This window comes from Haliotis rufescens, unplaced genomic scaffold, assembly GCF_023055435.1.
Source record: "Haliotis rufescens isolate VD_foot unplaced genomic scaffold, xgHalRufe1.0.p SCAF_6, whole genome shotgun sequence".
In the NCBI taxonomy this organism is placed as follows: Eukaryota; Metazoa; Mollusca; class Gastropoda; order Lepetellida; family Haliotidae; genus Haliotis; species Haliotis rufescens.
In genome coordinates, this window is record NW_025964334.1 from 43,499,348 (window position 1) to 43,517,133 (window position 17,786).

A 17,786-nucleotide genomic window follows, 5' to 3' on the forward strand; every position below is an offset into this window, starting at 1 on the left:
TATTTGGAAACAACCATCAGATCTCAACCCTAAGCTTCGCCGCTGATGTAAACAAGGAAAAGGTGTCTAGAAATGATGGAACTTCACAGGCTTGAACATAGCAAACGTCATAATTTGTGCCATAATTTCAGGCCACCTTTTCCTTGTCCTTGACTATGCTTGTCATAAGAGGCGACTAACGGGATTGAGTGGTCAGGCTCACTGACTTGGAGGATACATGTCATCGATCCCAATTGCGAGGATCGATGCTCATGATATTAATCACTGGAATGTCTGGTCCAGACTCGATTATAAAGCTGGAATATTGCTGAGTGTGGGGTTAAACAACCAGTAAACACCAAACCAACCAACCAAATCGGACAAATACGAGATAAGGATATTTCAAGCGAGCTGTGAATTGAACCGAATGCTAAATCTTGAAAAAGGACCAAGATGGCTGGTGTCACTCCTTGTCTATATGTATAGAGGGGTGTGATTTTTTTCTATGCAAATATATTATGCTATACATGCTATCATCAAGTTCCTTGTAGAGGTAGTATTCTTAGACATATTACCAGTAAAAATGATAATTATTGTTTGATTTCCTCATATTTAGGAGCAGAAAGGCAAATCTCAAGACTCAAGCCAAGATATTGACAGTTATGAGATTGTCAACAAAGGTGGAAAGATGAGCAAGAGTGAGAAAGACCAGGAGACATCAACGGAGAGCAATGCTGGTGCTCCTGATACTGATGGAGTGGACAGTGTAGGGGTGGAGGAAGCTGGCCACTGTCCCACAACACCTGAAATAGGAGACAAAATGCAGTCACACTGTGAAGGAGGAAACTCACAACTTGGAAAGGATGGTAACACAGAGGAAGAGAACAAGGAGAGGGAAGAGAACAAGGAGGGGGGGGAGAACAAGGAGGGGGAAGAGAACAAGGAGGGGGATGAGAACAAGGAGGGGGAAGAGAACAAGGAGAAGGAAGAGAACAAGGAGAAGGAAGAGAACAAGGAGGGGGAAGATGTAATACTACAGAGCAGAGAGGATTCAGATGAGAAGAATGTGCGTCATCGTCAAGTACCTCAGCCTCACCCACAATGAAGCCAGTAAAGCCTTGAATGTCACCCATTAATTATTTCCCAAGTTCGTTTGTAAACACATCAGTTTTTGAACTAATCAAGTGACAAAATAAAACCCAACAAACAGCCCAGAAAGTATGAAATCATTATGGCCTGGACACACCAAGACACTTCAATCATTAGGGGTGCACCCTCCATATACACTGTTTCAAGATTTGAATGATGAAGGATTAATTGGAAGCTACACAGTACATGTTCAAATGTGCAGGTGTGATTTAGATTGTGGTTTCCAGGAATTTCATTTGGAACTGACGATGTTACTACAACTGTATTCCTTCTTAACCTAATATGTTACCTCTGATAGTAGTCACTGCTGGTTAATTTGATAGATGAAAGGGTTGAGCCCTTTAGACTAGATCTACAAGTATACAGCTGATTTAAACGATACATGACTCGCCTGTTAGGTTCTTTATGAAGTCAAGTCTTGTAATCTAATCAGTCTATGAATAATACTTCTAAGAAAATGTCACTGATGTCAAACAAAAACCAGCAAGAAATGAAACTATTTGGAACTATAATGTCGATTAAGGCCATGTATGGACATTGATAACCGAATACAATGACAATTATAGCTCAATGTTTTTTAAACTTTTAGTATTTGTGCTTGTGCAATATTTTACAGAATCTCATGGTCATGTTACAGGCCTTCAGCTTGTACACAGAGGACCCATGTGTGTCATCTCTAGAGGTTGTCTTGCTAAGTGAGATGACTATATTAATAAGTACCATCCTGTCCTGTTTATCCAATTAGCCAGATACGTTGCAGATTGCCAAAGTTGTGTTCCTGCTTCTTTTAGTAGCATTGTAGTAGTTGTGGTTCTAGGTGGTGAGGAACTATGTCTGTTTGACTTGTTTGTGATGTGAATAGAACAAGATGTGCAATATGAACAATTCCCAGTAAACATTATGCTGCCATGAATTTTTAAGTTACTCGATTCTGATTGGTTAATGAGAGGTATCAAATCACGATAACCATCTCTTATTGAAACAGACGATTTAAAGCCTGTGTCACCATGGAAGGTAATATTTGTAGAAAAGTATTTCTTTCTCAATCTTTGTCGGAAGGCATTTTTAAATAATTATACGTACAATTATGTGTGGAAAAACATTTTAGGCAGAAAAACACAATAGAAATGGACTAAACGAGTGTATTTTGAGTTTTGGGAACACAGAGGGGTAGCCATTTGGTGTCTTTCTACAACCGACTGTGATGTCAAATGTTCTGCATCACAATGTGTGGTGTGACGCCATAATATTGATATGTGATGTAAGGAGCTTGTGAATTTCGCTTAGTTTTCTTTAGGGGTGCACTCTTCATGTAGGCTAAGGAAGTTGCTGTGCTAAACACTTTCAGTGCCTGTTTTATGTGCAAATAAGGTATACACTTGGAAACAAACAATTTGAGTATATACAGCCCCAAACTTTGTTTATTATCAGTGGTTCATGAATTCAATACGATAACCCACTCAAAATATTGAACTCAACCCACTCAATGTCGTGGCTAACACCAAAGAGTTCACATTACTTTTTGTCATTGTAAAATGAAGATAAACACACTGTGCTTACAATGTTGAACTAATTGACCTGTACATTTAATTGCATGTTCTGTTCATGTTCAAATTCAATTTAGTGCAGTGCTAAATATACAGGTACCCATGCTTCACTTTGACAACATAGTATGTTTATCTCCTAATTATCACTTATCTATTATTTCTCTAAATCACATCCCAAATAAAACCTTCTTCTCACCCTTGGTAGATCTAGCCAATAATAAAGCTAACACTTGCTATGACGGATCCAGCATTGGTAAGTTTTGGGGCTATGGTTTTTATTATTATGTACAAAAAATAATGCAGAGAAACAAATATGTATTTCTTCATATTCACGATTTGATCCCTTTACTTCATGCCCAACCCACACAGGCACACGTGCAGCTGCTGCAGACTGACAGTGCAGCACTACCTGGCTGGCTGGCAAGGAATGAGCAGTATACCTTTATGAGGGTCTTAGCAACCTTATGGTGCATGGTCTCCTTCTGATTGGTAACTTTTGTTCTCTGTCCTGAAACAGCTGAAGAGATTGTCTAGCTCCAAAAGAGAACTCTGGGGGAAAAAATAAGAATGTCCCTACAGAACCACAAGTGAGTAAGTGACCGTAAAATGACTAAGTTTTGTTGTGGTTCAATGAGGATATGAAGGACGATGCTGAAATCACAATGCCAAGACTGCTGAAATTGGTAGGACATGTAGTACTATAAGTGCACTCAAGTTTAATAATTTACAACAAGGATTTAGTTTCTTAAGTAACAAGTGTCAAGTATGTCTTTCTCTTAGACTTAATTCTTAACTTTGGTCATTTTTTACTATGTTTTGAAAATAGAAGAATTTTTTACTCGATTGTCTGCTAGTTGTTGTGATACCTTGCATAGCATCACTATGTTTGTCACACGTTTGTCATCATGGCATTGTTCTTTTATGTTCCTTTGAAGACATATTGATGTCATACTGTCTTTCAAATCCAACAGACCATATTACACAGCCAAATGATACTCAAAGTATTGAGAACTTAAGACAGCCACATTTTCCTCCATGGCTAATATAAATGTATATCTTTCAGCTCACTCAGAATATGACTGGTGTGCACCAGTGGATTGGCATTATCATGTTTGCTTCAACACCTATGCAGGCAGATCTATGATCCAAATAAAGCCTTATATTGGTTGTAGACTAACAGTTCGTTAGCAGACTTTGGCACATCCTTGCAGAATGTCATTGCCTAAATATTTTACTATTTATGTATGAGCCACATCTTGGTCCTTTGTGTTGCTGATGTTATAATGACAGTGTATGAACAGGGCAACATGTTGCTAGGATAAGATCATATTAAACTGCTAGAAGTGGATGTATTTTTTATAAATGTGTATAAGAAAGATAATGTGTGTGAATGTACTGTTATTTAGGATTTGTTAACAAAGTTGATTGTCTGTCTTAGGAAATCTGTTTGAAAGACTGTAATACTGTTTTAACATATGTGAAGTAGATGTGATGATTTAATGGAGTTAATGGATGTTAAGCTCACCTGACCCAAAGCCAAATGAGCTTTAGTCATGGTCTGCTTGTCTGTCTTCAGTACCTGGTAACCTCATCTCCTAAGTCCTAAGAAACAGTGAAGTAGGAACTTGGCATGCTTGTTCCCACCAGAGATAACATCTCAAGAGGTGCACATGAGATGCTCAGTATGACCATCAGGACAGCAGAGTAATGTCTAGATTGTAGTTAAGCTTGACATATATGTCCTGCTTTTTGTGATATTTAAATATTGACCTTTATTTGGCCACTTTGAGCATGTCCTACCTTCTGTGCACTCGCAGATGTGTGCACATCTCTGAAACTGCTAAACTGGTGAAGCTGAAGTTAGGTAGGCAATTTTCTTTTAATGATGAGACACAAATTGTGGTATGTTGCTCATTATACAGGGTTTGTACAGGATTTCAGTGTTAAAATTCAATGCCTTTTCTCTACAAGGCTCCATCTCCAAAATTCAAGTTAATGCAAATTTATCAGTATATGCCAGGTACATTTACCACCATTATCACATGAAAACATGGTTCACTTTGAGGACTTTTCTGTTCTATTATGGATTCAGGCATACAGATGAATCTAATGCACACAGCCAGTTATTGGAAGTCTGGTCCAGACTTGGTTATTTATTCAGTCATATAGCTGGAATATTGGTGAGTGCAGCGTTCCACAAGCAAAACACTTGTCTACATACCGGTACTACATGTATTCCACAATAGGTCATTGTTTCTTGGAAGTTTGTAACAGGTTCTTTTTCCAACTCTAAATGAACATATTTATGTTTATATAATTTACTTGCAATGTGTATTGAAGAAGGCAATTACAGGGCTTTCATGGCATATCCATTTTCAAAACAAAGTTTGAATGCAATATGTTGCAGACAGCAGCATAAAATAAAGTTGTTTTGTGTATGAGGAATAAATTATTTATTTTTGCGTGTTTCCGTTTTGTTTACCTTAACATGTTTATTTGATTTTGACTATATTTCCTGAATCTCTGTTACCTTGTCACTCACCTGTGGTGTCTCAATCACATAATTTTGTCCCAAAATTTTCTCTTCTTTATGTGTCTTCATACAATGTTGATTAGCAGCAATATGTGGTATGCCCAGAGGCCAAATAAGATGTGTCTGTAAATAATCAAGTCTGGACCAGACAATCCATTGATGGCATGCTTCAAACCAAGTCAGCGAGCCTGACCACCTGATCCCCTTAGTCGCCTTTTATGGCAAGCATGGGTTATCTGTCAAAAGAGTTACTGGATATATGTTGTGTAGAAAATGTTTTTTTGTGTGCATTAACTCATCTTCTTGTAGGACCTTTTGATGTTCCAAAATATCAGGTGAGCTACACAGCCTTATTGCTCCTTTTTTTACCAAAATAAAATATTGTGTAAGAATCTGATTAGCTTGGACTTGGATTTCATAAATTATGACACTTGTATGACAGGAAATGGAAAAACCTGTCATGGGAAGGTCGTGGTATAAACTTTACTGTGGTAGTTATCTGATAACAATCCTTGTTACCTTTACAAGTTGTATTTATTCATAGTTCTATGAATGTCTTTACAATACATATGTGTTTGTTATTTATTGAATAAGCACTTACAAATTCGGACATGCTCAGTTCAAAGCAGCATTATGTCCCTCGCACTCACGTTTAGTGTCTAGGAAATTTCTTTTAGCATGGATCAAAGGTAAAATGATCTGAGCGACAGTGATCAGGAGGGCTGCTTAATATGTTTTTCTCACATTTGATCACTGCTGCACCACACACTTCAGACAGATATTCATGACCTCATTCCTGTCTTTTCTCAAATATTGTCCCAACAAATAGGTTTCCGGATATCTTAACCTCCCCTATCCAAATTCTCATGCATAACTCAGGCATTATGTAATGCATACTATCTGCATACATCAAAACATTGTATATGACAAATCTATGTTTACATGTTTGGTGTCTGCAACAATTCTGATGGGTCAATTTTTTCTTTTAAAATGTCACAAATTATTGTCTAAAGTCACAAAAAACTCAAGGCTAGTTTTATGATTAGTATTCTTATACTGACAGATTTCCTACTTTTCCCGACCGCCTCCGTGGTCTAGTGGTAGAGCGTCCGCCCAGAGAGCGGAAGGTCCGGGATTCAATCCCCGGCCGCGTCATACCAAAAGAGGTCAAAAGATGGTACTTGTTGTTACCCTGTCTGGCGCTCGGCATTAAGGGGCTAAAACAAGGACTGGTCGGCTCGGAGTCAGTATACTGTGTCTGAGTGGGGTATTCATGTTAAACTGCGGTAGGTATCTCAGTGGGCTAGCACTATAAATCGGCATCAGTCCGGACTAGTACAAGCAGCCACACACACGAGCACGTGCATGCACGTTGCTATATAAGTGCAATAATCTTAGACGTGACGTTAAACCCAATTTCACCTCACCTCGCCTTCTTTTCCCAGGTTGGCTCGCAAATGTTGATATCTCGCAAATGTTGATATCTCGCAAATGTGTACTGTGCAGACACTCTGTCACCTTTTCTTATAGCATGTATCAATGTTTATTCAGATTGTAGGCCATCCAGCCCTTAGTTCACATAACACATTGTGTTAGTACATAATTCAACTATGTCCCTATAAATATTATACACACATATCAAGACACAGTCCACAACAGTCCATGTACGGACATAAATACAACACAATATGTGTGTATGTACAAGTATATATGTTTATCATATCATGGGTAGGTGTCTCGGCAAGATACAAACGATATCCGTTGGGGTCATAAGGTGCAAATATCAAAGGGAGGGACTACTTTCACTGTTTATTAAGGCGATCAAATTAACCATCGGGAATCTGGAGAAAATCCTGGGATAATCATTATGAAAAGAATAGTCTGATATACTGAAGATCAGTGTCTAACTGTGACGTAGCTAAGGCATTTTCCAAGTTTTGGCAACTTTGGAGATATAAATTGAAAAACAATTTTGCACTGTGTACATCTGACTGCACTTTGTAACGTTAGGAGAGGCCGACTGTTAACAACATCTGACTGTGGCACTGACGTCTCAGACTAGGGTTGGGAAGCTTCACTTTGATAAAGGGCAGTAGCTCTATTGGACAGACGTGGATTGCTGCGAAAGGCAAGTAAAAACAATTTGTGTAGGCAATTGTTTTGCATATATGGAGTTACGCCACTGTATAAGAAACAGGTTCAGTTGGAATTGCCCGACTTGCACATCATTTATCCTCTGACATAATACACATTAATGCGCACATTCCAGGAAAACTTGCAGTGTTTTGGTAATGTTTGTGTGAGATGGAAAGAGATTTTTGAGCACAGAATTGAAGAATGACATCATATGATAAAGAGGTTATCACGCTTGTGTGTTTGGGGATGGTAAATATCCTGCATTAGGAATGAACACTCTGTATTTAGCTCGCTAGATACAATGTTATTCCCAAAACAGGATAGTTAACAACATCCCCAAACACACAAGCATGATTACTTCTCTTATCTGTGCGTGTGCGTGTGCGTGTGCGTGTGCGTGTGCGCGTGTATGTATGTGTACATGTTATTCCCAATACAGGATATTAAACAACAACCCCAAACACACAAGCATGATAGATAGATAATTATCTATCTATATCTATCTATCTATCTATCTATATCTCTCTCTCTCTCTCTCTCTCTCTCTCTCTCTCTCTCTCTCTCTCTCCAGTATGAAATACATCTCTTCATACAGTGAACTGCTAGAGGAATTCTTCCAACCTGGTTGAGTACAACTTCATTGCTTGTTTTACTACCAACACCTAGTATCTGTTTACAAAAAAATAGGTGAATTTTCTCAGAATTCTGGTATCCCATATATTTGAGCCATAGGTGAAGATTGGTACTACCATTCCATTAAACAGGAACGATGACTACTCAATATCAATGTTGTGTTTACGGATGAAGGATGCTTTTCTTGCTTGTGACAAATGTACTCAATGATAAATTCAATGAGAACACACATGGAGACACTTATATTGAGGTACTGCCACTTCTCTGGGCTCCTTACCGTGCCCCGCTTCTAAATACAATGACTTTTTGTTTATCTTTGTTCACTTTCATTTAAAATTTATTACAAAAGTCACTCAGAAGGTCAATCAGTAATATAAGTAATGACAGTTCTGCCGCAACTCCACTGGAGCCAGATTTATATACCTATACTACTACTACAGAGGGAATTTTTTATGCAAAAATGATGATGCGATTCAACGATCGTCATGATTCGTATTAAAAGAATCATCAATATTAATTAATAATGGATACAATTTACTATAGCCCACAAGGATATTGGAAAGGTATAGGAGCAATACAAAAATTAGCCACTGCGGCTAATGTATCTTAAGATGTGGCCAAGGATTGGCTAAAGAAACAAGCGATGTGGCAAATATACTTACTGGCACCGCGTTATATCCCAAGGAAGAAGTTTGATATTTTTACAATGAATGAAGTTCATCAGGCTGACCTCTTGTTTCTTCCCCATGATAAGGTAAGACGCAAAACATATAAATGCGCTTTAACCGTAGTGGATGTGGCAAGTCGCTACAAGGAGGCTGAACCATTAACCTCGAAAGATTCAACAGAAATAGCTAATGCACAGAGCCGCATAAATAAACGCAGACCTCTAAAATGGCCCAAGTTATTTCAAGTAGATCCTACTCGCGAGTTTATGTGATCAGTAACTAAACTATTAACAAAGCAGGATGTCGAAATCAGGCATGGTGAAAAAGAGGCCCACCGTAGTCAAGCTATCGTTGAAAGATTTAACCGGACATTAGCGGAACGTTCGTTTGGATATCAGTATGGGATTGAAATGAAATCGGATCGATTTAGATCATCCGAATGGTTGACACGATTATCAGCTGTTGTATCAGCGCTGAAAAATGAAGTAACAAGATTAATCGGGAAAACCATCCGATGCGATTAAAATGAAATCAGTGACTTCAGCACCGAGGAGAGGCAAAGAACAAAAACATCCTGATAGAGTAAGTGTAAGATATTTATACAAGCCCGGTGATCGATTTGGTCCCTTCAGATATATACCATTAGTCGGTTGGTTATGAAAGAAGGAGAGCCTATTCTTTATTATCTTAAAGATGGACCGGGCAGGGGATTTGTACGAGAAGAGTTGCTCATAGTTCCCAACGATACAGTATTACCACCATAATCATAAGCATAGGTAGTTACACCATCCTTATCCATCTCTTTGTATCTAAGGGGGATAATGATGTCTTGTTCATTCTTAATCCATATATGCTGTGATTGACACTTCTTAAAGTGTTCATCTCGTGTTTGAATGTTCTACCATTGAATAATGCTTCTTTATACTGTTCGTGTTTGATATGCTTTTTCACCACATACTTCTTAACACCCTTAGCTTTTCTTATCTCCCCATTATCGGACTTCTTTATAGAATACATCTTAGGTCTTAATCCAACATACTCTGCAATAGGGGTCCCAGCACATTCATCTTTCATCTTACCTAACACCTTTTTATTTACTACGCTGTGCAGTGGATTATCTTTTGGGTAATCGCTCGTGTCGGACATATCTGTTTTTTCTGCCACATCTTTATATACATCCTCGGTTTGTATTTCCATCAACAAAGAATCTGTATCGGTATATAACACCTCGCATCTATCGCCATATTGCTTCTTAAGTTCGTTGTAATAAAAGTCATACATTAAGTGTTTTGACAAGTCAAGAATACTCATACCAACGTACACCGGTCTGTTGAATTTTATATTACTCTTCTGTATATGTAGTGCAGCTAAGTCGTTATCGAATATCTTGCTTCTGTTAAAAGCCGGACTGGCTATAAGTTTCCTGAGTCTTTCTTCCTCATTAGATCTGACTAATTTAACATCAACACGCTTCCTTAGATTCTCCATAGTTTTACCAAATACCGAGTTATTCATGAGCTTATACAGATTCTTTTCGAAATCGCTGGTAGCTATCTTTCTTAAATCTGTGTTCAGCCTTCTATAGGGCTCCATCCAAAGGCTTTGATCAAACTTTAGAACTCTGTGTATTTTCTTTAGTTTCATGCCTAATGATAGACATAACTGGAGATTTCTATAGTGAACTATATATTTTGTCTTATCCATCAAATTTGGTACGAGTTTTTCTACATTAGCTAACCTTGTATTACCCATCAAGGAGTGTTGATATTCTGACATCCAATCTTTATTAACCATTAATCTTTCGGGAGCTAGCGGATAACTGTTATGGTCTTTGTGCAACTCTTTTGGATATTCCAAGTCAACTTCTAGTATGTACCCTTTATTCGCATCGGAATCAGATCATGATAATCACTTAAATTCTTACAACCTAATTTATCCCATACCATCATAGCGTGTTCATAATCGGCATCAGTTATTTTAGATTCTGTTAAGTTACTGTAGAATGATTCAAGGGGTGGTAATTTAGTTTCGTCAAATCTAGACCAATCATCCATATATTGGTAAGGATATACACCATTTTTCAACAACAAATGACAAGTTATCTGATCAGTATATTGATTTGGTATTGCAAAGTCATCGGGATTGTTTGCATTAGCTAAATTGTCCAGGGAAGATAACAGAAATTGTACGGAGTCTATGAATCGAAAACCAGTACTTTGTTCTGGCTTTCCAACCCTTGTCTGTATATGTATAGTTTTAGTCAACGAGAATGATATATATTTTTCCATATTGTTAGGAATGCACGTCAAGTTACACTTGTTATGCGCGGCTCCCCGATAATTACCCGTGACGTGATAATGATCTCTTACGGAATCCCCATTCAGGGGTTTATTACAAGTCGTTGACTTTGGTGCTGCAAATTCAGACATAACCCATAGATACATGTATCATTACACGTGTGAAATTTCAACCAAATATGATAACCCTAAGTGGTTTAGGGGAAATCTTTAATGAACACCCCTCGTATGATGGGAAAACAAACTGGCCCGTGATTTACAGAGGTCCCGATGCGGCGGAAAAGTTCCTAGAATATCTACAAAATGAAGAGAGAACAATCAGGTAAAATTTATCGCGTAAGAAACCCATGTGTATGACGAGGGATGATTGGAGGGCTTATAAACAAACTATTATCTTACCACTTTTACAGGTGTTATGATCGAGTAGGGTGTGACAATGGAGCCAGTAGAATACTGAGCAGTGATTAGGTTTTTATATTTGAAAGGTCGCACACCAAAACAAACTTTCGATGAAATGAAAGCAACTTATGGGGAAGATGCCCCATAATATGACGTTAAACACTGGCATTGCCAGCTCAAGTGTGGTCAGACATCTGTGGAAACAGCTGCCATTCCTGGTCGCCCCCATTCAGCCATTGATGTGGACTCTATCCATCAAGTGGAGACCGCCATTTTGGCAGACCGACGTATAACTGTTCGCCAGTTAGCACAAGATGTCAAGATCAGTGTAGGGTCTGTGGAAAAATTCATCCATGACAATATGAACATGCATAAAGTGTCTGCACGATGGATTCCCAGGTTGCTCACACCTTTCCAAAAGCAGGAACAAGTCAATTGCTCAAAGGATCTTTTGGACATGTGCCAAAAAAAACAGGCAATTTTTTTTGACAGACTTATCCCACAGGATGAAACATGGGTCCATCACTATGATCCTGAGACTAAAGTTCAGTCGATGCAATGGAAGCATGTGGAGTCACCACCCCCAAAGAAGGCACGTGTCCAACCCTCTGCATGCAAGGTCATGCTCACGATGTTTTGGGACCAGCACAGAGTAGTGATGATGGATTTCTTGGCAAAGGGGACCACAATTACAGAAGCTTATTATGCTTCACTGCTGCGGAAATTGCAGGACCCTATCAAGCTTAAGAGGCGTGGCATGCTGACCAAGGGTGTCCGTCTCCTGCAAGACAATGCTCCAGTACACAACTCTCATGTTGCCCAGACAGAAGCGCGGTCCTGTGGCTATGAAATCCTTTCACATCCTCTTTACTCTCCAGACCTTGCACCATCTGACTTCCACCTCTTTCCAACCATGAAGTCATTTTTGAAGGGAAAACGTTTCACAGATGATGAAACACTGACTTCCGAAGTCAAGTCCTGGTTTGAGACGCAAAATGAGGGCTTTTACAAGCGAGGTCTCCATAGTTGCGTAAAACGATGGGAGAAGTGTGTAACTCTTGGTGGTTCCTATGTGGAGAAAGACTAATACCTATGCCAAGTTTCATTCCACTAGGTCCATCGGAAGTGGGTCAGGGGAAATCTTTAATGAACACCCCTCGTACCTTACAACTATATATCCAAACCCACAAGGAATATGTTCTTGAGTTTTGTATGTAGTATTGTGTTAGGTATTTTCTATAGGTTTGATAAGTGCTTCGAAGTCAGTGTAAATTATGTACTGTACTGGCATTTGATTCCAATGATGTTCAAATTTTAATACATTTTTTTCCCTCTTTAGGCATATCAATCCTGATAGCGGTCTGTCCAACACCTCTGCAGTCTTCTTTATGCGCTTCTAATAGATCGTGTCTGCTGTACCCATGCAGGCATCTTTCGCAGAAATATTTTTTCCCATCATGTTTTGTTTGATCGCATAATAGCCTGCTTAAACTCTTTATCCACGCATAATGATATTTACCATCTTTTTCGATCAGAAATGAATTGATTCTTGGAATATGTTCTGGAGTGGAGCTTATCCTGTGTACAACAATTCCTTTAGGAGAATGTCTGAAAACATTTATAGCTAAATTATTTTGCTTTTCCGCCTTATCAATTTGCGAGATTGGTGTAGGTTCGTCTGTACCAGCAAGGTTGAGTCCATCGTTTTGGGGATAGCTAGGTCTATTTGCAATTTTAGAATCTGCTGGAAACAATGCAGATCTTATCATCATTCTGAAACAGTCATCGCCTTTATTTTTTACATAAATTATGGCTTTTTTCTTTAAGATCCACCTTTGAAAGGCATATAATTTGCTATATCTAAATATACTGAACCAAATTAAAAACTTTTTAACATTTTGACCAGTTATCATTGTGGGCCCTTATTGTGTATTTAAAAAGTAATGGCCACGTATTGTCTTCAGATAACACCCGTTTTTGTGCAGGTGAATCGATAAAAATCATGTGCACAGCACTATAGTGGCAAAAGTGTTTTTTCACGTGCAACTGGTCACGTGGCCATAATACCGCACGTGTTTTCAGCCATATTTGTTAGCAGTCATTAACAAAAAAAGAAAAACACAAGAAAAAAAAGTCTTAACGACCATTTGTCATGCCACGCCTTTCAAATGGGCAACGTAAACGTGCCATTGGCATGTTGCAGACGGGAACGTCCGTAGCTGAAGTCGCAAGGATGATGGGTTGTAGTCGATTGACTGTTTATGATTTACAGAGGAGTAGTATAGAACGGGTCCGCAGGAACCTTTTTTGGTTGAGGGAGGTTGAGTGAAAATAGGGAAGGTGATTGGTTGATCCAAGTCACGTGATCGGATAGGATGACTCATGCATCAACAGCACGTCACAGGTGAGGGGGAATGAAAGGTGTGTGTTTATAAGACAGAAAAGAATTCATAAGAAAACAAAAGTAAAAGGTTATGAATAGGGCTAAATGTATAGCGTGCTGCCTTGAATAGACAGACCGTACCCGTCAGCCCAGTTTGAATTGAGCGCGCTTGACAACTGACGTGGCCTCGTCGTTTAACCCGCGCTCGCGAGAGCGTGCGATCTGGTTTGATGAATGCAGGGTGTGTCTTGAAAGTACGACCATACCCCAATAGAGACGGGTTATGTCAACACGATATACACCGTGTAATGTAGGGAAAAAAATGTACGGATCAAATTCATCTTGTACGGTCTACACGTTGTACACCATGAACGTTAGACAACCTGTATGGAAAAAAATACATAGAGATAAAATAGATAAGACTACACAATCAGCAAGCTAGCAGTGTCGTTTAATTACATTTAGCGCGCAAGAACGAGGTAGTCACGTCACCCTGCATTGACTATAACGCTGAAGGCAGCCGGATTTCGAATCACCCCGCGCTGCGAACTATTGTGAACCATTTGTATAGAGGGCGTTCACTTATTCAACCCTGTCCCGACTTGCATAGTTGATGTTTCAACGCTAGCGTTTCCATTTAACGCGATGATAAATAAACCGTGCGGTTTGAGTTTTAACCCTGTAACATGATGTGCACAGTTTTACTTCAGAACGTGCTATTTTGACAATAGATAGTTAGAACCATGTCTATGTTCAATATAAAAAAAACAAAACAAAAAAAACTGATGAGTACATGTAGCAGTGTCACGGCACGAAGCTAGGTTTGTTGGGAAAGTGATGGAAGCCATCTATAAGACATTTCATGTTTACAATACTCACCCTTAATTCGAAGAGAGAACAGAGTTTATCATGGAAAAATGTTTGACCAGGAAAATGTTTCATTGGAAAAATATGTCGAAGCAGGTTTATTCATATCTATAATGACATTACTTTCTCCTATAGACTCGCGTGTTTAGACATGTTTGAACACGTCTACCACGTCACGTGTGCATCACGTGACTAGGCCCGCAATATATGAAACAGATTTGAACCAAAAGTGAATCATTTACAGCGCAGAGGCCTTCCGTACCACACTGAATGCTTTTCACTTTGCTCGGTGTTATCGCTTATTACCTAGAAGATCACAGCACTTTCCTTGAGTCATGGCAACGTGCAGTACAAGTCCATCTACGGGAACCACAAAGCAAGCAGTGGGTTCATCAGAAGAACATAGAGAGAGTATGTTTCATATCGGCAGTAGTCGCTACATCAAGGCTACCCGTTGGAGTGGAGAGTGGAAAATAGACATTCGTCAATACGAATGGAGTGCTGAAGGCATACTGTATCCCACCAAGGCAGGTATTTGTTTATCTCTCGATCAATGGGCGCAGCTGAAGGTTATTCAAAAGACTGTGTCAGACTCGTTAAGTCAAATCCTGAACAAGGAAGATTACTCTCTCTGTCTACCTCTAGGGTGTAACGTTTTCCTAACCATGAACTCGCCAAACAAAGTCGTGGATATACGGCAGTGGTGGCTACCCGATGGCGAACGGGAAGTAAAACCGACGCGCAAAGGCATGGCTCTTAAGCAAGAAGAATGGCGTCAGCTGCTCAAAGTCAGGACGCTACTGGATGACTGTATGGCATACAATCCACGCAGTATGTGTACGTTATAATGAACTATGACTGTGCAGACTATACGTCGAGTGCATCGTGATATCATTTTCTAAATATAACAGATATAAAAAGAAAGTACACCACGCATACTGTTTCATTCAGGCATGAGACTTCCTTACGAGTCGCATCCTTCCCTGCATGCTAGCCGAGAAAGAAAACTTCCATCCTATATAGAATGTCGAGTGACAGAATGACTTTCTTCACCTGGAAGTACGTGCAACGCGAACCCGATCGGATTCACGAAACCGTCGTTATACAGTCGTCTAGATGGTTTCAACATCGGGAACATTGTATACAAGATGCCGAGATGAAAGTCCCCAACGAGGATAAGAAGTTAAAACGAATCATCACTAAGAAGATGAAAGCTATCGTCGTAGACGAAGTGGAATCGGTTGAAGTCACTGACTACACGTTGTCGTTACTGACGCTATGCTATACTGTGGAACTGTGTAAAATTATCAAACGACTCGCCGTCCAACTGTGTTTCGGCTGCATGTTTGAACAAACTGACAGTCAATACCATACTTGTCAAGACTTGTCTGACCAACACAAAATACACCAATACATAAATACAGCCTTAGACGAGGTGAATGACGATCGTGTGATTGATCAATGGATTCGATTGATTCACGAAGATCCAAGCTTAAGCAGCGTGTCTTCCCACGCTATCTGTCAGTATCGGTGTAAGGACCATCTGGACACTCACTTCAAAACGGGTGACTGGTTAAAAGACATACAGGACCGTGTATGGAAAATGTTGTATTTAGAAAGAGCATTCCGGTGAACGGTATGCTGTTGTATATAATCCGAAGTAGCATCTCAATAGCTGTACACTCATGTTTGCCTTGTATGTAATAAATAATAATAGTATTGAACAATGCATGTGTCTGTTTATCATTGCTGTGTATATAAAGAGAGTGTGCGCGGATGGGGCGGTCGCAGTTGAGTTTACCTCGGTAAACAGAAACATGTCTGGTAAGTCACGTGTAACACCGTCGTCGTCGTCTCGTCAGAAAGAGTTAGAGAGCTATTACTTTAATCCCAAGTCCCCGGGAGCGTATTACGGTGCCTCCAAATTTCAACAAAGTTTAAAAAGACGTGGGAAAACGGTTAGCGTGTCCAAGGTAAAAACCGAATTGAACAAGCACGATGCTTACACGCTTCATAAGACGGTGAAACGCAAATTTCAACGTCTCAGAGTACTCGTCAACCGAATAGATCAGCAGTGGGATGTCGATCTGATGGACATGAGTCGCTACGTTAAAGTGAACGATGGTATACGTTACGTGCTGATAGCCATTGACATTTTGTCGCGCTATCTATGGGTAGCCCCTTTAAAAAACAAGAAACCCGAGTCCACTGTCGAGGCATTCAAAGACATTTGGTCGCACGGTCGCAAGCCACAAACCATCAGAGTGGACAAAGGTACGGAATTTAAAGGGGCATTCCAGGATTTTATAGAGCGCCAGTCGATCAAACTGTTCGTCACTCAGAACGAAGACATTAAAGCGAATTACGCCGAGAGAGTCATTCGAACGTTGAGGTCACTCATAGCGAGGTATCTGACACACAAGAACACCGAGCGCTATGTGGACGTGCTGTCCGATCTAGTGTATAATTACAATCACACCGTACACAGAAGTTTAGGCGAGTGGGCTCCTGCAGATGTGAATGAGCGAAATGAAGTCAAAGTATGGAATCATTTATACACGAAACCATCACCGTACATGACACACAAGATCCGTCCTTTTCAATATAAAATAGGGGATATCGTGAGAATCAATTATTTGAGAAAACCTTTCGCTAAGGAACACAACTTGAGATGGACGGAAGAGTTATTTAAAGTAGCAGCCCGTTATCGACGACAGGGTATTCCTTTATACACGCTGAAAGATTTTCACGACCAGTTCTTAAAGGGACGCTTTTACGAAGAAGAATTACAGCGTGTCGATAAAGATCTAGATGCCGCATGGGATATCGAAAAAGTGTTAAAGAAAAAGAAAGATAAAGGGAAATTGTACTATTTAGTCAGGTGGGCAGGCTGGCCATCCAGTTTCGATTCCTGGGTAGAAGCAAGCGAAGTGAAGGACAAGTAAAATGGATAAATACATCGTGTTTAACAGTGCAGACTCCCGGGAGTATTATCCGGACAACACGCCTTACCGTTTCCGGGTGAAACTGTCTCAACATTTGAAACTGGAGGGCATGTGGATGGTGGCTCTGTTAGAAATGAAACTAGGCCGAGTCGAGTTGAAAGATATCAATAATACCACCATTGACGTGTTGTGTAATCTGTGCGACAGTTCACACGTGGGTGAGAATTATCTACCTTTATTGAGACGAGTT

At 39.7% G+C, this 17,786-nt stretch overlaps 2 protein-coding genes across 2 annotated transcripts in view; both read left to right on the forward strand.

The window, feature by feature from the left end:
- LOC124114616 (resistance to inhibitors of cholinesterase protein 3-like) overlaps positions 1 to 5,774 on the forward strand; it is a 33,489-nt gene extending 27,715 nt beyond the window's left edge. The window contains exon 6 of the mRNA XM_046475289.2: positions 596 to 5,774. Within this exon, the coding sequence (XP_046331245.1) occupies positions 596 to 1,084 (489 nt within the window). The 3' untranslated portion in view covers positions 1,085 to 5,774. The remainder of the gene's footprint in view (positions 1 to 595) is intronic.
- Positions 5,775 to 16,408: 10,634 nt separating this feature from the next.
- LOC125374843 (SCAN domain-containing protein 3-like) lies at positions 16,409 to 17,536 on the forward strand. Its single transcript, XM_048386514.1, has one exon. The coding sequence runs from the start codon at positions 16,409 to 16,411 to the stop codon at positions 17,534 to 17,536; it is 1,128 nt and encodes a 375-aa protein (XP_048242471.1).
- Positions 17,537 to 17,786: the final 250 nt, after the last annotated feature.